General features: G+C 43.8%; 1 protein-coding gene and 1 long non-coding RNA gene across 7 annotated transcripts in view; one reads left to right on the forward strand and one right to left on the reverse strand.

Moving 5' to 3' along the window:
* The first annotated feature begins 12,086 nt into the window (after window positions 1–12,086).
* On the forward strand, window positions 12,087–21,677 carry LOC140702600 (uncharacterized). Its single transcript, XR_012081807.2, has 2 exons — window positions 12,087–12,713; window positions 18,004–21,677. It is a non-coding gene; the product is annotated as an uncharacterized LOC140702600 (long non-coding RNA).
* A 1,269-nt stretch (window positions 21,678–22,946) lies between these two features.
* GPCPD1 (glycerophosphocholine phosphodiesterase 1) overlaps window positions 22,947–25,400 on the reverse strand; it is a 53,060-nt gene continuing 50,606 nt past the window's right edge. For all 6 annotated transcript variants that reach the window (XM_020793647.3, XM_020793644.3, XM_073003005.2 and 3 more), the window contains one exon: window positions 22,947–24,579. In XM_020793647.3, the coding sequence (XP_020649306.2) occupies window positions 24,390–24,579 (190 nt within the window). In that variant the 3' untranslated portion in view covers window positions 22,947–24,389. The remainder of the gene's footprint in view (window positions 24,580–25,400) is intronic.

Consider the following 25,400-nt stretch of genomic DNA (forward strand, 5'->3'; position numbering starts at 1 on the left):
TTAGTGTGTAACGTGCCCTCCGAACATTTCCCCTTGCTGGCTAGGGGATGCTGAGCACTGTAGTCCCCAAACGTAACGTCGTCGTCTGAGCACTGTAGTCCTAAAAAAAAGGCCGCCTTTGGGCCCTTTTAAGGAGAAAGGCGGGGTAAAAATATTTTCGATAAATCAAATACATTAATGTTTCCAAGCTCTGGATTGGGGAGGGAGAAGGGGAAACGTCGATCATCCCTGCATTAAAAAAAAAAACTGGCATGCACGGGAGAAAAGGCAAGAATAGAAAGAAGCCTTACTTGTGACCCAGCTGCCTCTGTCCTTAAAAATAAATAAAAATACAGGAAAGTTCTGCTTCTCAGAAGAAAGGAACTTCTGTACAGAGGAAAGAGCATATTTGGCTGCAAGAATTCTTGCTTGTAGAAAACCATGTAAGGGAGAAAGCAGATTCTTTTCCCTAGTATTTAGGATTGGTTTTGTAGGATAAAAAACATTACTCTTTTCAGACTGAAGAAGCTCCTTGGATGAATAGTGAAACGTTTCAGCCTAATAAGAAAGAAGTCCGGTTGCCATGACTCAACTTCTAGATAACCTCATCTGGATGACTGGGAATCTTCACAGATAAATTGCACATAATTGGTGAGAAGTGGAGGAACATTCAGCTGCATGAAACCCTATCCGGTGGGCCAGATAGGCGGGGTATAAATTAAATAAATAAATAAAATAAGTAAAATCTCTCTTAGAAGTGCTCACTAGAGTAACATTTTTTATATGCCAGCTTTTTCCTTACAAGCGACCCGAAAGGTGGCTCACAACAGTTAAAATGCAGTTAAACAAGTTAACATGCCACACAAAGCTATATGTTAAAAAACGATTAAACATTGGTCTGAATTAAAAACAATTTTAAAACATTTTAAAAACATATAAAAATATAAATTTCAAAAAATATTGCTGAGAAGCCTGCCGACAAAGGATGGTGTTTGACTGGTAGTGACAGGAAGGAGGGGGCCAATATGCTTTCTTGAGAAGTATGTGGTTCCCCATTCAAAATAATAAATGATTATGTGCCAGCAAGTTATTTTTGAGCTATAGTTATCTTAGGCACTTTGACCCACTGAGATACACCAGTTGTACATAGGCTAAAAAAAAAAAAATCTCCGTATTCCATTTCAAATTTTAAATGAGTTCACATGAGTGAAGTTCATTTCTACTAAACATTAAAAAGTTCTCATCACTAGGTCCTACTTCACCCAAACAATAGCGGGGATATATTTGAATACCAGTTTAAGCTGCAAATGGTTTCCATGACTGAGAAGACTCTATTTACGTCCTTTTATCACAAGAAAGAATCGCAATAAGGTTGCCCTTATGACAGAGAGGGCAGAGCCCACCTCAGCCAACCGAGCTCTACAACAGATCATTCTGCTTATTTAAATAATTTTAAAATTGTATTAAATACCAGCAGCATTTTCTCTCCTTTAATAGTGAAGTAGCTTTTGATATATATATATATAGGCTCAAGGTTGACTCAGCCTTCTATTCTTCCCAGGTCGGTAAAATGAGTACCCAGCTTGCTGGGGGGGGGGAACAATGTGTAGCCTGCATAATTAACTTGTTAACTGCCCAGAGAGTGCTTGAAGCGCTATGGGGCGGTATATAAGCAACACGCTTTGCTTTGCTTTTGCTTTATATGTACATATTTATATATGTAATTTAAAAACTGAGTGTGCTTTGGAAAAGATAGATAGATAGACAGACAGACAGACAGACAGACACCCAATGTGGTGTAGCGGATAGAGTTAATCAAGAGACTAGGATGTGGGAGACCTGGGTTTGTAACCTGAGGTGGGGTGGAACAGGTAAAACCATTCCTTGAATATCTCACCTTAAAAACCCTATCAGGGTCAGTAGAAGTTAGTTATGACTCGATGCCACGACATCAACATACACGCATTGAAGATATTTCCAGCCCTCATTTTCTATGACAGGAAGACAACACAAGACAAGAAGAAATCCTTTTTTCAGAGAGCTGTCTCTTTCTATTCGTGCTGTGATGCCACTATTTCTCTCAGATAAATAGAATTAAGAGTGGTATTTATTTATTTATTTATTTATTTATTTATTTATTTATTTATTTATTTATTTATTAAATATATCCCGCCCCTCTAGACCATGTCTACTCGGGGCGGCTTACAACATAAAATAAATCAATATAAAAATATATAAATACAATTGCAATATTAAGACAATTAATTTAAGAAAGGAGTACCAAGATGGGATAGTACCAACCTCTGGGATGTGTCCAACATAAAATTATTGTGTAAATGAAAATACTGCACCGGAATAATCACTCATCAAAAGTGTCTTGCACATTGACAAACTTGTCAGGCAGCTATGGCAACACCTATTTCAGAAGCACATGACAACTGAGGAATGGTTCAGTGGTTTAGGTACAAGAGCTAAAAGTTCCATTCTCCACTGTGCCTCCTTGACAGGCCTTAGACTTGATAGTCCATACATTTCCTTCCAGCTCTGCAGTTCTAAGTTTATTATTATTATATTTTGCGCAAGGCCAGGTTTATTTTTACTATCCTACTTTCCATTTTTAGCAAACTAGTTACAGAAGAGGAGTTGATTATGCAAGCCCCATGCAAATGAAAGTTATATATGATTTTTAAAAAATATCCATTGTTCTTGTAGTTTTATGACAACCAGGTATGCCCATCTGATACAAAAAGCAGTTTTATCCTGACATTGGTCAGGACAAACCTGCCTTTTGTATCAGATGGGCATTCCTGGCTGTCATAAAAATACAAGAACAATGGATATTTTTTAAAAATCATGAGAACATGAAAAGACAAATTGCCATTATTTCTCTCTTGAATGGTGCAGTTCTCAAGCATGGCCACGATGCGACAGTGTTGTTTTGTATATCAAGAAGACCTAGCCTATCATCTCCTGGTTTAAGAACATTGTGCAGGCATTGATGCTATATGTTGCTCTCAGTGTGAAGCAAACTGGTTTTTGGGGACATGATTTGAGAAACCTATTACTATCAGCTTTTGGGAAGCACCACCAGCCTTTGATGCATTGTTCCACTGACAGACTGTCAGTCTGGAGACATTTTGAGCAATGCAACAGCACCGTTTCATTCATGCAGAATCTGAGTGCAGTAATTCACAGCAAGAACACGCAGCCTGCATTTTGCTGTCTTTTCTTGCTGGTATTCTTTGTACAATATAGTCATGACAGTATTCCATTATTGTGTGCTTGGTTCAGAAGTATGCTTGGGCTGTACCTTCAGGAGCAAAGCTTGGAGAAGTTACTCTTTCAAATGGTAGCTCCCTAACCAGCCTAGGCAGCATGATGGCCACTATGTTATCCAAGTTCTGTTGTGGAAGTTCCATACCCAGCTCAATTCATACCTCCGCAAACCTCTTGCATAACTGGGATATCTGCTTACTCAAGACTAGATGGCCAGGAACCTGAAACTTTGTGGTTTGTGATGGTTCATAGCACAAATCACCACAACTCAGCCAGAAAACTAAATCATTGTCTGATTTTAGGTTCATGCCCAGTGGGGGAGGGGCCTACCTGTTCCTGTTGCGCCACTGCCACACTACGGCTGCCCAACCACAGCAGCAACAGTTGCATGGTGGTAAAAGTCTGAGGAGCCTGGGTACTGTCTCTGTGCAGGTGCCCAACCCCTAGCTAATTGCATTGATCAGCTGGGAGATGGGTGGCATGTGCAGAAAGTAGCAACTGGACGTCCCTTCCAGGAGTCCCGGCACTGCTTCTGTGCAGGCACCTGAACGCCTGCTCATTGCCCTGACCAGCTGGAGGGTCAAGTGCATGTGCATAGGCACTGCCCAGGCTCACGGAAGGGAAGCTGGTTGCTGCCTTCTGTGCATGCGCCTGCCTCTGCACATGCACTCTGATCAGTTGGGCTGTGGGTTCCTGTGCAGAGGCAGCAGGCAAGGGAAGCCAGCCCACTGTCTCTGACTATGGCGGCAGCAGTGCCGGAGGCGGCAGGACCAAGTAGGGAGGCAACAGGGGCAGTGAGAAGAGGATGGGTAGGCATCTGTTTTGCCAAAGCAAATCACAGCTCCAGGGGTGGTGGGGTGGAGGAGTATGGCACTTCATTTTGTTTCAACAAAACAGAGTTCCTGAACCAGGTCGCAAACCAAACTACAAACCAGTACGACTCATTGGTTTTTCTTGAGTTCGGTTCGTGCTCATCTCTAGTCAAGTCCCCTGATTATGCAAAGGGTTCTAATTGTGTACAGAGGGATATAAGTAAACGGCTGTGGCAGACTTTTCAACTCTAAATACAGAAGCTGGGAACAGAGACGACAGAGTCGACTTGAGCCATCCCATGCCTTTTCCATTTTAGAATGGACCGTATTCAATTATAGTACTTGTAACAGGGTGTTCACTGTCGTGTGATTTAGCAGTCTCATTTCTACTCCACATAAATAAACTTAATATTGTTGTGATTATTTATAATTGTATCCCACCTTTCTTCCAAGAAACCCAAGATGGTGTACATGACCCTTCCTCCATACAAGAAGTTTTTGAAGTAGGCTACACTGAATGTTGTATATAATCTAATGTCATCCAGGGAGCTTCATGGGGGGATCTGAATATGTTTTTCCTTGGTCTTAGTGCAGTTCTTTCTCTACTGTTCCACAAATGACATCCAACTATTGCTCTGTTATTTATGTTGCTTTCTGATAAGAAACAAACATCTGTTGCTGTTATATGCCATCAAGTTGCTACTGACTTATGGTGACCCTATGGGTTAGTAGCCTGTACTCTGGAAAGATGGTGCTCTTAAGACAGAATGCAGAAAACCAGGATGGTTTCCCTAGAGGCAAAGATGTCAGACAAGAATGCATTTTGGCTTTCTGTTTGATCTGTATATGGAATATATATATATCTTCTTCCTGTAAGCTGGAGCATAGACTTGAATGATGGTTATCTTGACTGGCTTCTAAGTCTAATTGATATTATTTAGTCAGACTTTGCAGTACAACTGCTAGCTGTTTGTGCTACATCTTTAGTTATTTTTAGAACCACCGCTTCTTTTGAGTTTGTCATGTCCAGAAGACAGTTTGTGATTGTCTGATTGAAAATGTTTGAGTCTGCTCTACCATAGTTTGCTCATAGCAAGTACTCCAATGTTTAAAAATTCATATTTTTTTACAATTTGGAGTCTCCCTTGATCCATATTTCTTCTTTTAACTTCTGTGCACATTGGCAATTAGATGTCCTTTTGATTTTAAACCAACTGCTGTATTAATACGAGTAACAGTGCCATGCATACTTTTCCTTTGCTCTTCCCCAGTAGCTGATTGTCAACTGACTTGGGAATCTCATCTTGTAGCATTATCTCTTGCTTTGTTTTGGATTGTCTCATCACATAAGTTTACAATGTATAAAACACTCAGAAGTCATTTGCATTGTGTTCTTCAATAGTATTAACAAGAGCTAGTGTGTCACTGCCATTGTCAGTGAAAGTTTGCCCTCATGGTGTCACTTTCTACTACTCCTGCCTCCAGTAGTTACATGTCTGGAGTTTCTCTGTCCCATTATTTTTCTACTGATGTGCCTTAATTTCTGAAGTGGGTGGATGCATCTAAATCTTGTGTCTCAGCTTTGACTCCTCTTGGGTGATCTTACTAGGCCAACCAGAGACATAACAAAATCGAGCCACCTCATGGCATTGTTCTCAGTTTCCTTGACAAACTTAAATCCCCACACCATGTTAAGATGTGAATATCCAAGAGCTGGATGGAATCTATACCAGTGTGCCAAAACCAAAAAATCATCAGGGACTGGATTAACACTCTCACCAGTCTGGTACCAGATTGTGACAGACTGAAAATCTAAATTATTGTTCGATATTGTGTTGTGTGTTTAGTCGTTTAGTCGTGTCCGACTCTTCGTGACCCCATGGACCAGAGCACGCCAGGCCCTCCTGTCTTCTACTGCCTCCTGGAGTTGTGTCAGGTTCATGTTGGTTGCTTCGCAGACACTGTCCAGCCATCTCATCCTCGGTCGTCCCCTTCTCCTCTTGCCATCACACTTTCCCAACATCAGGGTCTTTTCCAGGGAGTCTTTTCTTCTCATTAGATGGCCAAAGTACTGGAGCCTCAGCTTCAGGATCTGTCCTTCCAGTGAGCACTCAGGGTTGATTTCCTTTAGAACTGATAGGTTTGTTCTCCTTGCAGTCCAGGGGATTCTCAAGAGCCTCCTCCAGCACCACAATTCAAAGGCATCAATTCTTCGGTGGTCTGCTTTCTTTATGGTCCAGCTCTCACTTCCATACATCACGACAGGAAAAACCATAGCTTTGACTATTCGGACTTTTGTTGGCAAGGTGATGTCTCTGCTTTTCAAGATGCTGTCCAGATTTGTCATCGCTTTCCTCCCAAGAAGACTCGGTACCCCGGGGACTGAAGTGCAGTTGGGTGAATTGGACCCTTTAGAATGGACAGTGTATGTCTATCAGAGAGAAAAGGGTCCTTGGGGGAAAGTGGTGCATCCAAACCCTATCCCTACTGGGGAGACACATCGCAAAGGGGTTTGGGCTCGTTACCCCTGTTGCAGGACAATTTGCACCATTAGGAACAACCCATGATGGAGACCGACCGACTGGGAGAGATTTGGGACAGTGCCTCATTGAAAGTTTGATGTGGGCAGGACTACCTACAACCTGGACTGATTCACAGTTAGTTAATGGTCCCGTAGGACCTACTGAAGTTGTTGTGCACCCCTCCCCTCCTGAAGTTAGTAAATATTCTGTTAAAGATACTCCATCTCCTGTGATTAATCATGTTAAAGAAGAGGAACTGCTTAAGTTAGAACCGGAACCCAATTATAGTCGTCCTGGTTTCCAAGTTGGAAGCGCAGGCAAGGCCTGTGATATGGATGGATAGAGACATGGAAGTAGGCGTCTCTGAGGTCTATAACTGTGAACCAGTCTTTTTTTTTAGAGTAGCGGGAGGATGGACTCAAAGGTAACTATGCGGAATTTGGTGGTACTGATATATATCCATGTATTGACATCATCAAGACTCGCGATCAAAGAAAAGTGAAGGAATTTGCCCAAGCACTTGAGGAAACTCTTCCAGGCCCGGCTGTTGCAAATGCACCTGAACGATGGGAACATTTCAAGAATGGCTGTTGTCCACATTTGGCAAGAAGACCAAAAAGATGGCAGACTGGTCTGAAGCCCATTCAGAGGAGTTGATGCCACCCGTCAAGGAAAAGAGGAGAATTCTAGCAGCATACAAAGCCTGTCCTAGTGAGTACAACTTGCAGGTTATTCAAGTTGCTCATGGTAAAGTCCAACAGACTGCCAGAAGATGATCTAATGATTATTGGCTTCAGCTCTGCTCCCAGATACAGATAGCAGTGGACACAGGTAACATTGAGGGAATGTATGACGATATCAAGCAGGCTTTAGGTCCAATACAGAAGAAATCTGCTCCTTCAAAGTCTGCTACAGGCGTGATCATCCAGAACTGAGCACAGCAGATGGAACGCTGGGTGTGGCACTTGTTGTTTAGTCATTTAGTCGTGTCTGACTCTTCGTGACCCCATGGACCAGAGCACACCAGGCCCTCGGGTCTTCCACTGCCTCCTGGAGTTGGGTCAAATTCATGTTGGTTGCTTTGATGACACTGTACAACCATCTCATCCTCTGTTGTCCTATTCTCCTCTTGCCTTCACACTTTCCTTCACACTTTTCCAGGGAGTCTTCTCTTCTCATGAGATGACCAAAGTATTGGAGCCTCAGCTTCCTTCCAGTGAGCACTCAGGGTTGATTTCCTTTAGAATGGATAGATTTGTTCTCCTCGCAGTCCAGGGGACTCTAAAGAGCCTGCTCCAGCAGCACAATTCAAAAGCATCAATTCTTCAGTGGTCAGCTTTCCTTATGGTCCAACTACTCTGGCACTACTCTGAGCTATATTCCAGAGAGAATGTAGTAACTGAAGAGGCATTAAATAACATCGAGTGCCTGCCTGTCTTGGAAGAGTTGAACAGCGAACCAACCTTAGCAGAAATAAAAGTGGCCTTGGAATCCCTTGCCTCTGGCAATGCACGTGGGAAGGATAACATCCCTGTTGAAGTGCTGAAGTGCTGTAAAGAGATTATCACCACCAAGTTGTATGAAATCTTTTGTCTTTGCTGGAGGGAAGGTGGAGTACCACAGGACATGAAGGATGCAAACATTGTCACATTGTATAAGAACAAAGGAGACAGGGACAGCTGCAATAACTACAGTGGCATCTCTCTTCTCAGCGTTGAAGGGAAGCTGCTTGTCTGTGTTGTGCTGAAGAGACTCCAGGTGCTTGCAGACAGAGTCTATCCAGAATCCCAGTGTGGATTTTGAGCTAACAGATCCACCACCGACATGGCTCAACATCAGATCCCTTTGACATCCGAAGCAGAGTGAAACGGGGCTGTGTCCTCACGCCAACCCTGTTTGGGATCTTTTTTTGCTGTCATGCTGAAGCACGCTTTTGGAACTGCAACAGAAGGTATCTATCTCCAAACTAAATTAGATGGAAAGCTCTTTAATTTCTCTAGATTGAGAGCAAAGATCAAAGTCCAGCTGAAATGCATGCCAGACTTCCTCTTTGCCGATAATGCAGCTGTTGTTGCCCACTCTGCTGAAGACCTCCAACTATGGTTGTTGTGTCCTCTGAAGATGCCAGCCACAGAGACTGACAAAACGTTAGGAAGAACAACCTTCAGAAAACAGCCAAAGAGCCCGAAAAACCCACAACAACTATTAGATCCCGGCTGTGAAAGCCTTCGTGAATACAGCTCCAACAATGTATGATTGTTGTTGTTCAGTCTTGTTGTAAATCTTGTTATAAATCTTGTTGTTGTAAATCTTGTTAATCCAAGATTTTGGATTAACAATCAGCCTAAAGAAAACACAAGTCCTGGGCTGAAGTGTGGACTCACCTCCCTCTATTACCATCTCTGCACAAGAATTGGAAGTTGTTCCTTATTTCGTGTACCTTGGCTCAACCATCTCTGACACACTCTCTCTCCAGATGTCGAGCTGGATAAACATATTGCCAAAGCAGCTACCATGTTCTCTAGACTCACAAAGAGAGTATGCCTTTATAAGAAGATGACGGCATATACCAAGATCCAGGTCTATAGAGCTTGTGTCCTGAGTACACTCCTGTACTGATCGCGAGTCTTGCTGATGTCAATACGTGGTCTTCCTTTTTCGTGTGATACAATCTCTTTGTTCGCAGTTTTACTCTACTACACACCAGGGAGTGATCCGTATCACAATCAGCACTCTGGTAACTGCATGTGGTCGTAATACTAGAAAGGCTAGAATGTCTAATGAGGATCAAATCGAGCTGATACCAATGCTTGGATCTTGGATGTGCTAAGGAGAGATGGAGAAGGCTGCCGAGGTGGCAAGGGTGTTGATGCACCATATTGGATTACAGTGGAATAAACAGACACTGGTGATGCCGAGTGGGATGAGCATTCACGATCATCCTAATGGGCAGGAAAGTAGTAGCTTGGCAGTGCTGCGAAAGTGAATGCAGCCGAAGGGTATTGGTCTAGGTTTCTTAGGCACTGACTGATAGGAGGTGCCTGGTATCTCTGGTTGATCATGGTGGTAAGATCACTTCAATACTGAAGGTTCCTGCGTGGGGACAACATGCTCTGGCGGTGCTGCCGAACCAGGAAAAAACAACTGATAGTGCTTGGCGGGCCTCTCTGTTGGGCACCGATCGGGGCAAAAGGCATCCAGATGATGGTGCTGAGCATAATCCATGTCCATGCAAGAAGGCAAGTGGACACTCTTGTAGGATTGGTGCCTTTGTTGATGTGCCGGAGGCTGAGGTGGTATGCCTACTGGGGCAGAATAAGGCATGGTTTCAAGTTGCATTTCGGTGCCATGGATGTCCAGCAAAGCAACTGGTGAAGACTCACTAGGAGAGCCTGAGAATTGTTGAGGACTGGTAGGAGAAGTCGTGAGTTGGTAAACATGCTGTTCTCATTCAGGAGACTGCGATAGTGATGGCTGGTGAGGTGGAAGTGCCTTGTCATCTGAGAGAGAACCAACACAGATGAGGTCTCCATACTCGGGTGGTTGTGGAGTTGGGGAAACAGTATTTGAAGGCTTTGATATCAAAGACTCAGCCTTCTTCGGTGGCGAAGGTTCGGGTGCCGAGGATGATTTTCATTTGGTGATTGTTTTGGAAGTCGAGGGTTTTGATGTTGACTGTTCAGTTTTGTGCATCCGCGTGACGGTTGATTTCAGGAGCACGACAGGTTCTCGGTGTTCAGGACAAGATGGAGTAGCCAAAGGACGTTGTTTTGCCGCCTCTGAGATGGCTTTATCCGTGGCTTTCACATGGAACATAGATTTACAGGAAGTTTGGGCCATGGGCTTAGCAGGTTGGAGAGATTGCTCCCAAAGTTGTAGTTTGAGCCTAGAAAGGCGACTGCGGAGAACTGCACTTAAAAGTTTTTACAGTGAGGGCATGAGGAAGTTTGATGAGCCTCACATAGGAAAAAAAGGCATTTAGCGTGGCTGTCAGAGAGTGGGATTTTATTGTCGCAGACCACGCAGTATTTGAATGGGCCTGAAGAAGCCATAAACTGATAACTGGGGGGGGGGGGGGAACGGGAGGGGCGCTTCAGCCTTAAGGCCGGAGCATATTTGTTGGAAAATAGTAATAGTGATTGATAAAGAAAGAAATTTTTAAATAATAATTTTTAAGTAACTTTCTTTCGCTTACAGAAAAACTCACAGAAGCTATTGATCAAGGTTCTCAACGTGGTGGTTGAAAAGAAACTGAAAGGAGAACCTTGGCACCAAGGTACATATACTAGGGGGGAGGGGTCTGCACTAATGTATCTTTTTGCTACTGCAAAAGCTCTAGAATATTCCAACGATGTTCCGCACATGCGCATATCACCCATAGTGTGATTCACAGAGGCCACGAAGAAGAAACCCCACTTTATCCAGAGGGACTTCTCTTCTCTGACAACTGCAGCCAAGGGTGTGAAAGTTGTACCTGCCTGGCATACCTCAACAAGCTAATCGTATTTGTATACCATCCACATTCTCTTGGAGGACATTGAATTACATTTCAAAACAACACTCAGGTTATACTGATGGTGTTTTGCTTTCATATACAGTGGTGCCTTGCTTAACGGGCACTCTGTTTAACGATGAAACCGCATAGAATTAAGTTTTTGCTATCACAAAAGCGATTGCATTGCGATGTTTTTAATGGGGTTTTTTCGCTTTGCGATGATCGGTTCCCTGTTTCGCTTACCGATCATTGCAAAGCGATGATTTTTAAACAGCTGATCGGCGGTTCCAAAATGGCCACCGGGTTAAAAAAATGGCCGCCCGCTGCGTTTAGGGACGGATTCCTTGCATAAGAGGCAGCAAAAATGGCTGCCGTATGGAGGATCTTCGCTTTAAGGTGAGTTTTAAGCCCATAGGAACCCATTAAATAGGTTTTCATGCGTTTCTATGGGCTTTTTAAAATTGCAGTGACGAAATTGCTTAGCAGCGATTTTTGCTGCACGGATTAACATCGCTATGCAAGGCACCACTGTAACAGCATCAGGAGACATGCTATCAAGAAAGCTACACAAACATCTCTCCTGATTATGATCAAGCAAAGTATGATGATTATACAATTTCTGAACTCTTAATTAAAATTAAAACATGTTCTCATAAGATCTTTTCCGTTAAATAATTTCAGGTGCCAACAAATCAAATAAATAAATAAATAAATAAGCTCTATCTACTAGGCTTTATCGAAGACTCAACACTCCTAAATATTTTTGAAACCTGATGGTTAAATAGTCAACTGAGAAGAAAGAAAGAATGTGGACATCAGAGGTGAAACAAACTGTAAGAGCAACATTCACACAGGAGAGTTTAGAAAACCATGCCTTCTTCCTTTTCTCCTTCCTTGTGGTCTGGAAGGAAATGATTGTAAAGAGGCAGGTACCTCTTGAAAAGGTCAACAATCTCTCCACATTTTTGATGGATGGGTTTTTTTGTCCCAGATCAGAGTGATAGGATAACCAGAATAAACCGGTTTGTCTTATTCAGTGTGAAGCCCCGTAAAAGCGGGCATTGTTCTCAAACTTAAGTTTCGTTTCCTTGCAACTTTGTAAGAGGTGGAATTTTTCATGGGAAGGATACTGTTGCGCCGGTGCGATGTAAGTTTCTAGTTTCTCTGTAACCAATCATGTATTGCCCGCCTATGCAATGCCCATATATGGAGACTGTGAGCCTTACCGGACTGCCCGGAAAGGACAAACTATAAAAACTGTATGTGAAACGCCACGCCTTTGGAGAACCGCTTCCTATGTCACTTGGCAAGGAATGTTCTTCTCCCCGCTTTCTGCAGCAGGCGAAAGAAAAATAAACCTCCTTTTCTTTTATAGCCTTCGTGTCTCGATCTCTTGTTTAAGGTAAATTGTTGGGCGTAACAATTTGGGGGCTCGTCCGGGATCCTTAAAGGGTCCCCGTTGAGGCCAAACAAAGCAACGGCTGCGACGACGTGAACCGGGGGGCCCCTGTCGTTTATTTTCCGACAGCCGCTTCTGTGCCGAGGCCTTGGTTGTTTGGCATCAAGAACCCGGAGGGAGACACGAACGCAGAGGTTTCTTCAGTCGGCCGACCAACGACCACAGATCTGGTGAGTATATTATTTGGGGAAATAATCTGGGTAATCTGGGTGGTCGTTGTTGAGTGACTGTGAGAGTGTTTGGACCTGCAGCTCCCTACGCCAGCCGTTGGGTGATCCGGTGGCCTGGGTCAGGTCGTTGCGAGTGACGGTCTGTAATCCTCACGTGTCCGCGTCCAAGAGACCCCTTACTCTTGGCGCAAATCCCCTTCCCTAGTGTTTTTGTCTCCCGCGGGATGGGGAACCAAACATCGAGGGATGAAAGAAAGCCTAGTGGGGGCGGAAGCAAGAAAAACAAAAGGTCCGGTGGGGACCTCAGGAGGAATTTCGAGGGGGACGCCCCAACTCCAGGCCCTTCTAGGGGTGGTAATGAGTTAGGAATTCCTGGTAATAGCCCGTTGGCAAGGCTGTTACTTCATTGGGCTTCCGTGAAAGTGCAGGACTTTCAGACAGAGCAGGAGATGGTTAGAATGTGTACAGAAGTGTGGCCTCAGTTTAATATCACACCCAAATGGCCACAGTTTGGTTCCAACAACTTTGATGACATTAAACTAGTGGATGATTTTTATGTTTCTCACCCACCCCGATCAGTGTATGTAGACTCTTGGTTTTGGTATTTGATCAAATTCGGAGAAGGAGTGAGATTGGCTGTAAGTAGGAACTTGGTGGAATCTAAACTGACAGGGGAGGAGATGTCTAAATTTGACCCTCTGGAATTTATTAACTATCAGCCACCTCCTCCCCCGCCACCTGTGCAACAGCAGCAACAGGTTCCTACCGCTCCTCCATTAAATGCGCCAGAAACAGAGACACCCCAAATTTACCCAGCCTTACAGCCGCCAACATATGACCAAACCCTGAGAGAAGGGCAGCTAGAAGGGGCAGTAGGTGAAGAATCCGTAGGTCCTATTTCCCCCATGAGCAGCGATCGTACTGTAGATTACAGCACGTCGCCCCCCCCCCGACCGAACACTAGGTCCAGAAGTAGAATGCTAGAATTAGGAGAGGGAAGTCCAGGTGTGTTCCAATGCCCCTTAAGAGAGGTGCCTATGGGCTCTGCTGTTGGATTCGTGGAAGTTCCGTTAACAAATTCGGATATAAGAATTATAAAGCAGAACCTCCCCAGCCTTCCGGAAGATCCTATTGGATTTGTCACCGGTCTCCGGGATGCTCTGGGAACAATGACTTATAAACCCACGGAGCTTCTACATATCTGCAGGCAGCTGGCAGGAGCAACATATACTAATCAAGCGCTAGAACAAGCCCGCCAGCTGTGGCGTGGGCAGGCTGCTGGAGCGGCACGAACAGAGGACCAGGCAAGAGAGAGGTTCCCGGAACTTACTCCTGGGGACTGGGACTTCCAAAACCCCAATACCAGAGAGCAATGCGCCGAAATGATGCAGCTGTTACTGAAGGGATTTGAGGCAATAATTCCTAAAACTGTTAGCATGAAGCTTGCCTTTGGGCAACCTCAAGGAAAAGATGAGACCCCGGTAGAGTACCTGGAGAGGCTGAAACGCAATATGCGGAGGTACACTGGATTAGATCCAGACGACCCGGCCAACTTAAACCTATTGCGGCTGGAGTTCGTATCCGGATGTTACCCGGATATAAGAATGAAATTACAGAAATTTGACAACCTGACCACAAAACCTATGAGTGAATTATTGACTGAGGCTCAGAAAGTTGTTGCAAGAAGAGAGGATGAAAAGGAAAAACGGAAGTTGAAGTTAATGACTCAAATGGTTGAGAAGGTAGTGGAGAGGAAAGTCCCAGGCAACGGCCCCTCTTGGGAGCGACCCAGGGGAAGAGGATTTGGTAGAGGAGACAGAGGCGGGTATAGGAACCAAGGAAGTAGAGGAGGGTACGCGAGAGGTAGGGGAAGAGACGGAGATGGGAAGAATCAGGTGGGAGGTCCACGAAGGACCCCGCTACCCCATGATGTGTGCGCGAATTGTGGCCAGGTTGGCCACTGGAAGCGAGAATGCAGAAATGCAAGGAGAAATGATCAGGAGGAGTTGACCCGGTTAGCCGCCTGCTATGAGGATGAATAGGGGGGTCAGGGCTGCCTGCTGAAAAGTCCCGCCTGCTCGGAGCCCTTGTTAACTTTGCGGGTGGGCACCAATGAAGTTATGGTAGAGTTTTTGGTAGACTCAGGGGCCACCCGGTCTACCCTGAGTCAGTCAATTTGGTCCGGAAAGCCTCCCCTTACGGAAGGTCGTGTTAGCGTAGTAGGGATAGAGAACCAATCCCAACAAGTAGCCATTCTGAAACCCCTAGTAGTAGTTAAACCTGACACTAAGGAGAAAATTTGGCATGATTTCTTGTGGACCCCGAATGCTGGTGTGAACTTGCTGGGCCGGGACCTAATGGCTAAATTAGGCATACAGATATTTCTTAAAGAAAACATTTGTGAAGTCCGGCTGGCTGTCCTCAGGGAGGAGGATGAAAAGAAAATTAACCCAATTGTATGGGCAAAGCCAGGGAATCCCGGCCTCATGAATGTTACACCAGCTAAAATCCATTTGAAAACAGATACACCGGTTTACCGTCCACAGTATCCGATCAGGCCAGAGGCTGAGGAAGGACTCAAACCGGTTGTGAGGGAGTTGCTGGACGATGGGCTCATCGAACCTAGTGACTCACCTTACTGCACACCTATCTTGCCAGTAAAGAAACCCAATGGGACTTGGCGCATGGTCCAAGACCTGCGGGAGGTAAATAAGGTAGTGATTCCGAGAGCCCCAATAGTTCCAGACCCACATACGATTCTGCGAAGAATCCCTGATACTCATGTGTGGTACACAGTAATAGATCTAAAGTCAGCATTTTTCAGTGTGCCGGTAGACCCGGAGTCCCGGCCGATATTTGCATTTCAATGGCCACACCCAGAAACGGGAAAACTAACTCGTTTTCAATGGAAAATATTATGTCAAGGTTATTGTGAGAGCCCCACTATATTTGGAGAAATCCTGGAGGAATTACTCCAGGGATGGTCCCCACCAGAGGGGACACTCCTTACTCAGTATGTGGATGACCTACTTATTAGTGGAGAAGAAGGAAAACAGGTCAGGAAAGCTAGCATAAGCCTTCTGAACTTCCTAGGAGATAAGGGGCTTAGAGTATCTCTGGATAAGTTACAGTTTTGTGAACCAGAGGTCAAGTACCTAGGACTTATCTTGAAGAAGGGAACTAAATGTATAAATCCCAAAAGGTTAGAGGGAATTCAAAATCTGGAAATGCCAAAGACAAAAAGGCAACTGAGGAGTTTCATTGGCACTATTAACTTTTGTAGACAGTGGATTGAGGGATTTTCCGAGTTAATTCAGCCATTCCTTAAGAAGTTGTTGAAGGAAGAACCAGAAACATTGGTTTTGGAAAAAGCAGATTACAAACTATTTGAGAGAGTCAAAAAGGTACTAGTTTCAGCCCCAGCATTAGGACTTCCAAACCCAAACAAGCCCACCCATCTCTTTGTCACCACTGGAAATGGGGTGGCAAAGGGGGTATTGGCTCAGAAGAAAGCAGGACAATACCAACCTATTGGGTACTTATCTAAACATTTGGATGCGGTAGTGTTGGGATGGCCCACATGTCTTCAGGCGTGTGCGGCGGCGGCCGAATTAGTTAAACTTACTCGAAAGCTGTACCCCTTTGAGGCGATTGTTCTGCATTCTTCTCACCAGCTCAAAACTATACTCACTCACACTGCTCGACGGTGGATGACTGATAGCAGGCTTTTGCAAATTGAAGCGATATTACTAGAAAAGCCTGATTTGTTGTTAACCACCACCGACCATTATGGTCCAGCAGGAGGCCTATCAGAGGCAGTCAGAAAAGAGATGTGCAATGAACATGATTGCATTGCAATTACCGATCTGCAAACTAAATTCAGGGAAGACCTTCAGGAAGAGCCAATAGAAGGAGCATGGAACTTGTACACAGATGGGTCCTCCCGGGTAGTAAATGGGAAAAGGATTACTGGATATGCCATTGTAGAGGACGGGGGTCTAGAAGTGGAGACTGGCCCTCTCCCTCCCTCAATGTCAGCACAAACTGCTGAGTTATATGCTCTTAAAAGAGCTCTAGAGATAGGGAAAGAAAAGAATGTGAATATTTGGACCGATTCGAAATATGCCTGTGGAGTGGTGCATGTGTTTGGAAAAATTTGGAGTGAAAGAGGCCTCCTGACCTCACAGGGAAAGAATCTGGCCCATCATCGGTTAGTATTAGATACCCTGGAAGCGCTGAGTTTTCCCTCCAGGGTAGCTATAATACATATTCCGGGACACCAAAAGGGGAATGCCCCAGAAATTGTGGGAAACCGTCTGGCTGACGAGTTGGCGAGAAGAGCAGCTGAAAGAGAGTTTGATACTGCCCGTCTTGCAGCTCTGATTCCGACTTGTAGGGAAATTACTGCTCCTCTGGCATATTCACAAAAAGAATTGGAAATGGCGGAGTCACAGGGAGCCACAATGGAAAACGGTATTCTAAAACTGAAAGATGGAAGGCAGTGGCTGCCCGAGGGCACAGCCAGAGAAATTCTTAAAGCCCTACATGAGGGAGGACATTGGGGAGCTAAGGCCTTGGTTGCAGCTTTCCTACAGAAGTATGCAGCCAGGAAGGTTTGGTCACATGCCAATGCCATTTTGGCCCACTGTGTTGCATGCCAGAAAGTGAACAAGAATAATCCCAAGAAAGCAGAAATGGGAGGACGGCCTCTGGCTATCCATCCATTTGAGCATTTACAGTGTGATTTCATAGACATGCCGAAATCAGGTCCCTGGAATCATTGTTTGGTAATCACAGACCAGTTAACGGGATGGGTGGAGGCTTTCCCTACAGCCAAGGCAACGGCCGGTGTAGTATGCAAATTGCTATTGGAACAAATTGTTTGTAGATACGGGATAATATACTCCATGGATAGCGACCGTGGTACACATTTTTCCCAGAAGGTATTGCAGAAAGTAGCGGATGTCCTGGGTATTAAGTGGAAACTTCACACCCCGTGGCATCCGGAGAGTTCCGGAAAGACTGAGAGGATGAATCAGACCTTAAAGAAGCAAATTATGAAATTAATACAGCAGGCCAAATTGCCTTGGCCAAAGGTATTACCTCTTGCCCTTTTTGCAATCAGAACCAAACCACATAGTGGGACAGGACTGTCCCCATTTGAGAGCTTGTATGGGATGGGAATTTGGGACGTGAGTGTGCAAAAAGCTAGCCCCAACTTGGAACTGTTTAAAGATGCCTTTATAAGAAAGTATTTGCTGGCACTGTTCTCTATCCTTTCTGACATTAGGGAGCAAGGGATCTCTGTGCAGAGGCCACCTTTGGAGGTAGCGGTACATTCCTTTCAACCTGGAGGCTGGGCATACATCAAAACGTGGAAGACCGAACCCCTTACCCCGAGGTGGCTGGGACCCTTCCAGATACTCCTTACAACAGAGACTGCAATACGCACTAAAGAACTAGGTTGGACACATCATACTCGTGCCAAACACGCCGCCGACCCTGAGGGACTTTGGGAAGCTACGCCAGTGTTGGGAAACGGCCTGAAAACTGTTTTTAAGAAACTTAAGTGATGACTGATGAGTGGTTAATACACAAATGTTGCCCTTTCTTTCAAGTACAGTTGAATATAAGGAAAGTAACTAACCTGATCCAGGCGTGGTACGTTGTAGTGAAACCAGAAAGAAGCCGGAGGGACTTGTATATCTATAAGGGGTATTCGATTGGAGACCAAGTAGTGGTAGAAGAAAAAGAAGCACATAAGAAGCCACTAGTGGAAAGGATCTTATATGGCCCTGTGTTTGGTCTGAAGGACCCCTGGTGGTGGCATACCATACTCTGTAGAGTTTGCCCAATTACCAAAGACTACCGTCTTTGTGAAGAGTCTGGGGATTCAGACTCAGAGTCTGAGGACGGGTGTGGATGTGCCTCGGGCTCTCAGTGGGCCTTGGAGAAGGCGTTTCCTTTGAAGCTATAAGGGTCGGGCTGGCAGAGATTGAGATCGGATCCTGGCTGAGTCAGAGGAAACCCTTTCCACCCTAATACTCTCACCCCCTAATCATGAGTATGGGATTCCAGGAGATATAAGAAATCTAAAAGATCCCTTGACAGGACTAAACCCCTTTGAGATACACTGTTTGTTGTGGTACCCATTTTGCCCTTATCATTGGTGTGCTAGAGTGACTAAATTTGACACAGGTCCGACACTAAGGTGGTACGTATTGAAAGTGGGGTACCCTGAGGAGCTGTGGACCGAGAGCTTGTGGGCTGTAAAAACGCCAACGACAAGCTTTAAGTGGAAAGTGAGTTCTCATAGTGTTTCAGTGGCTGAACCCGTATCAGGGGAATGGATCCGCGACGCATCTTTGGTGCACCACGAGACCTGCTGGAAGTGCAAGAGCGGAAGTCCTTGGTGCACGCCCGGTCCCGACTCGGAAGACGAAGAATGGAACGCCCACTACCAACGACGGTAAGGTCCACCCCTTTGGTGTCTTGGAAACATATTTGGCAAATATTGGCAGGCAGACCAAGGGTTAACGGCAAAATGGTCACTATAATTGGATTCATATTCACACTGACAGTGGTGGCCAGTACCACCTGCCCATGTACCACTACCACTAGAAGAGGTAGTTATATACATCAGACCCTTGTCTATAAGTCTACCTATAAGTGTCAGGGAGCTATTGAGGGTTGCCATTTTAATGGAACAGAGTATAAGATCTGTAGAATAAACGGCCAGGACCCGGTTTGTTATGATCCGGAAGAAAACCCTGAGAGGATCTGGGTTGAACTTCGCGTTAATGGTAAGCTAATAACACGGGTTGAACGCAAAGGAAATCGCCCTCTTTCTTTAATTTTTGATGCGTGTGGAGCAATCAGCCATGGGGACTGGACTAAAATTAAATGTGGTGGGATAGAGTGGGTCCACCATTATATGGTACAGCACAAGTATATGGGGGATAGTAGCAAGTGTGGGTCTGGAACGTATTTGTTTGTTCCCGCGTGGAGTTGTGTAAGATGGGCCACATGGTCTACCACAGATCGTACCGCCATCCTAAGAAAAGTGCCCGTTAAATCGGATTGCACCTGGGGCTCCTGTAATCTCGTCAACTTTACCATATTACAGCCCGAGGAGTGGGATAAGAAAGACAAATGGGGTAAATCTATGTGGGATAAGACGTTCAGTATACTCATTAATGGTAAAGGAAAAGACCCAGGGGCGCCCGTTAAAATTGTCCAGGTGAAAGAATATCGAGTGGGAGAAGACCTGAGGCGGTATATGGATTTTTGGAAGGAAGTAGTCACGGACCCTTGGGAGCAATCCTTAACTACCGCTACGGTAAACTTGTTTATAGAATTGGCCCAAACCATAGCTGCCACCTTGAATGTTTCCAATTGTTATATCTGTGGCGGAACTATTTTGGGAGACCAGTGGCCTTGGGAGGCTATCGAGTGGAATTTTACTACCCCGTATAATTTAACAGGGCAACCTGAACATTCAGGCCGAACCAGATGGGACCTCTCTAACAATCTGGTAGGAACAGCATGCATTCAAAGGACTCCTGACAGGTTAAGTGCTCCAATACCCATAGGGGATTCAAATTGTCAAAATGTCCGAGTCATAAATGGTACAAGTATGAGTACCTGGGGAAATTTAACAGGCAACCCTTGGATGAATTTGACTAGGGAAGTATCCAACCTTTGGCACAATGGTAACATGAAAAATGAAGTAATGGCTCCAAATGGTTTATATTGGATATGCGGTAAAGTAGCCTATTCGTATTTGTTAATCAATTGGACTGGAACGTGTTTTCTGGGACATCTTAAGCCATTCTTTTTCATGATTCCGTTGGACAAAGGAGCAACCCTGGGCCAAGTGGGGGAAGAAATGGTAAGAGAGAAAAGAGAATTGAAAATTGGAAACTGGAAAGATGATGAATGGCCGCCGGAACGCATCATCGCTTATTATGACCCCGCCACGTGGGCGCAAGATGGTGCGTATGGATATAGAACGCCAATTTATATGCTTAATAGACTGATTAGATTGCAGGCTGTAGTAGAATTACTTACTAGGGAGAATGAACAAGCTTTGCTACTCTTAGCTAAACAAAATACGAAAATCAAAAACGCTATATATCAAAATAGACTTGCTTTAGATTACCTGCTAGCTGCGGAGGGAGGAGTATGTGGGAAATTCAACCTCACAAATTGTTGTTTGGAAATAGGGGATACGCAGGAAGCTATTGCTGAAATAACTGGAAAAATGCGGAAACTTGCTCATGTTCCAGTACAGAAATGGACTGGAATGCTGGACGATTCAGGTTGGTTAGGAGGAATCTTTAATAACTGGAAACAGGCGTTGTTTTTCTTCACTATATTCATGGTGGGCTTAATGATTTTGCCTTGTGTCATACCATTAATAAGAAATATGATTAATTCAGCAGTTGAAGCGGCAATACCAAAAACACAAATGGTTGTTAGGGCTCCTGAAATAAAATATAGAATAATTCCGGAAACTGATCAAGAGTATGAGGTCACTAATAAGTTGTGAATAAGACAAAGTTTGTGTAAAAAGAAAAGGGGGGAATTGATAGGATAACCAGAATAAACCGGTTTGTCTTATTCAGTGTGAAGCCCCGTAAAAGCGGGCATTGTTCTCAAACTTAAGTTTCGTTTCCTTGCAACTTTGTAAGAGGTGGAATTTTTCATGGGAAGGATACTGTTGCGCCGGTGCGATGTAAGTTTCTAGTTTCTCTGTAACCAATCATGTATTGCCCGCCTATGCAATGCCCATATATGGAGACTGTGAGCCTTACCGGACTGCCCGGAAAGGACAAACTATAAAAACTGTATGTGAAACGCCACGCCTTTGGAGAACCGCTTCCTATGTCACTTGGCAAGGAATGTTCTTCTCCCCGCTTTCTGCAGCAGGCGAAAGAAAAATAAACCTCCTTTTCTTTTATAGCCTTCGTGTCTCGATCTCTTGTTTAAGGTAAATTGTTGGGCGTAACAAGAGTTTGGCACCATTTTTAGGGACTGGAAAATACCCATGGTTATTCTTTGTTTGTTGACAATTTTGGCAGTTATAGTTGTAAAATGTAACTTTTCTAGGTTCCACTCCATATTAGGATTTATGGATATATATATCCTGAATACAGAGAACATTTTTCACAAAATGTTATTACAACTAGTCTCTTACCTAGCAGTGTTTCACACACACATATATGTACTAGGAAATCAATTAACTCCCAATCAACTACCTACTTAGCTAAACTGTCAGCTGAATAAAACTTTGAATCAAAGCAATAAGATGGCAGTTGCGCCGTGCACTTTTGACAGTTGGTTAGAAATGAATACATTCCATGAAGCAGCTATGATGTCCTCTACCTTAACAGCATTGTTTGGCAAGTATGATGTCATAGGAGGAATGGGACAACTGGACTGTTGCTAGGCTACAACTCCCATCAATCTTAGGCAACCCACCCAATGGTGAAGAATGATGGGGACTGCAGTGGAACACCATTTGGAGGACCATCTGCCCCGCGTGCCCTTTCAAAGGAAAGGCACAGAGGAAACACGGCTGGCTGAGTCTGTGTGGCTTTGTAGAAGGCAAGATGCCAACATACCCTGTTTCCCTGAAAATAAGACCTAACCTCAAAATAAGCCCTCGTATGATTTTTCAGGATGCTCGTAATATAAGCCCTATCCCAAAAATAAGTCCCAGTTAAGTGAAACCCCACCCTCCACCATTGTGCAGCAACCAGAAGATGACATGACTCTATCTGAATAAATGTATATTGTTTTACATGAAAAAAAACATCCCCTGAAAATAAGCCCTACTGCGTTTTTTGGAGCAAAAGTTTATATAAAACCCTGTCTTATTTTCAGGGAAACATGGTACTGGCATTACATTGCTCCTGATAATTGTGCCATTCAGACCAGAAGCATTATTAGACAGCAGAGTATAATGACAGCAAAACAGATACAATTTGAGAATTAATGTTGTATACATTTCTTCCACAGTGTATGAGAACTAGACTATTTGCATTTAATTTTTAAATGAATTATGTTCTAGTGGATGAGTGCTTAAAAACTATAAGCTCACAACTGAAAACTAGGCGAAGGGGTATTAGACCCTTCATTTCCTCCCATTTCTGCCTCCTCTCCACCCTCTCACAGACGTATATGCATTCTCAGCCGTCACAAAGACATTAAAAGCAGAATGAAGTTGGATTTAGTTACAAAACACATTTTATTTGTAAAGTAAGAATCGTTCCCAGAGACTGTGCTGTTTGTGGAGGACAAGAGTAATTTCAATACAAAGCAAAAGGAGACAAACCAGTTGCTGCGAACAATTCAGTAGTACAGACCAAAAACCATTTACAGACTTGCATTTATTAAAGGTTCATATAATTAGCTTTGTACAGCAGTGACAAGATTCGAATCATATTGTTTCAATTGCTGATTTGCAATAGCAGGAAAAAAATAAATATATTTTTAACATTTTTATTACACATTTAACACTTCAGTAAAAAGCTACAGGTAATTATGTCTCATTACCTGCTATTGTAGAGAGGTATGGATTGAACAACATGCAAGCATACATACATGACAAAGTATCATAATTTCTGAATAAGTTATACACAGTGAACATTAGCCAGTCTTTAAAAGATTGAGACCCTATTACATTCTGAGAATCAAACGTGAGTAGTTTTCTTTGTAAAACATATCTGCTAGTGGCTAGGAATTTAAAAAAAATGAGGTGATAAAACCTCATGTAGCTATTGACACATGGAGGCTTGTGGTTTTTTCAGCAAAGATTTAAGCTTTTTTTTCCCCAGCCCTTGTCGCTCTTGCACCATATAGCACCACAAGAGCACAAGGACTGCTGTGAACATCCAAAGCGTCATGCTTAGCATTTACTGGCTTTGTATTGTACAGCTGTTCATTTAATATTTGAGAACAATGATACATTTTTGAAAAACTTACAGTCAAGACTGGCAATTTGGCTTATATTGATTTGCAACATTCTGAGCTTCAGAAAAAATTCAGGTACAAACATGGTGGAGAAATGGTTTTATTCACCTATCTATCGGCTGCTAGGCAGAGAGAACACCATTGTATCTGGCAAAATAAATACAAGGCAATAACAGCCTGAAAGCGGAAATGAAAAAAGAGAGAGGCCTAATTGCACTCTTTTGCAATGAAATGGCACACATGTTTGTACAGATGCATGCATCAGTGCAAACGTATGCACTTGAGGTACCTTTTCCTCAGACTAAATGAAAAATCTATATGATATACAATCTTCTCCACTAGTACTGCAGCTGAATCAATTAAACAATGATATTTGGCAATTTAGATGCTAGCAACTTCAGCAATGATTGCACTTCAGATTGCTCAGAAACCAGGTGTGTATGTTAACAGTTCATAGATTTCATCTTATGGTGGTCGGTTTAGAACATGTAGGAGCTCCAGGCAGAGCAGAAGAATGATTACAACTGACCAAGCGTTTTAGCAGTGTTTGACAATCTAGCAATGGCTTGTAATATTCTGCAGTGGACCATGAGTTATTGCTTCATTTAGTTGCAAGAACAGTGAGGCATTGCTAGCATTGTTCAGTGGAAAGAACTGGATGCACACATTAAATAGTATTGGTTCTTCTCATAATGTCTGCTAGAAACTGCTTGTACTTTCGGCCATTCTTGCTCTTATGGGACTACTATGACACTTACACAGACCAATGCTACTAAAATGGCTAACTGTGGGACACACACAGCTTTTCAACTCTGGTACTTCCTCCTTCAGCCGTTCTAGTTGCTCTGTCTGGAATATATTTGGCTGTTCAGGCATCCAGTCATAAATCCTAAGAAAATCACATAAATACAAGAGTTTAATTAATGCAAAGTCATCTTACTACAGCAAAGTGTTGAGACCTCTCACTAAAGTTCAATGCCAGTACTTTAATATTTTCTTGTTTAGGATGAATGTAAAGGGTAAATAACCTGAACATGACATGTTGTGTATCGTATAGCAATAATTGAAAATACAGTATAAGATATTCAGCATCAAGTTCAGGGGTGGGCGAACTATGGCCTCTAAAAGCCGCCTGTGGCAACAGAGGGCATTTTTTGTGGAGACTTCCCATAAACCTCCAAAGCAGTCGCTTTCTACCCCTGAGTCTAGGGAAATTCTCCCAAGACTACTCTCCCCCCCCCCTCAAAAACACACCAAATCAAAGCAGAAGTGCCAGATTGGTACTTATTTCTCATATTATTGCGACTGCACACATAAGCAGTCACAACACTTCATGCTCAAGTTATTTAGCCTTTGCATCCATCCTAGGCAAGAAAATGTTAAAGGACTGGCATTACTGGTCTGAGCACTTCTGTTTAATCCCCCCCCCTTTAAAAAACCGTTGTCTTGGGCCATTTTTGGGCTTAATTCACCCTGCTGGGGGAGAAACTTGCATTTGGCTCCAGAGCCATCAGATCTTCCCCATCCCTGATTTACATGTCACTAGTTAAATGTTTTTATGCAACAGAGAGAGTAAAGAACAGGCCATTGACGCTGTCAACATCTGGGATATCCAGGCATTAAGAAGACCATACTGTGTTAAACATGCATCAACAAACATTCTGTATTAATTTAACACCATGCTTTACAATTCAATTCTTTTAAAGTATA

The sequence above is a fragment of the Pogona vitticeps genome, chromosome 1 (genome assembly GCF_051106095.1).
Source record: "Pogona vitticeps strain Pit_001003342236 chromosome 1, PviZW2.1, whole genome shotgun sequence".
Lineage (NCBI taxonomy): Eukaryota > Metazoa > Chordata > Lepidosauria > Squamata > Agamidae > Pogona > Pogona vitticeps.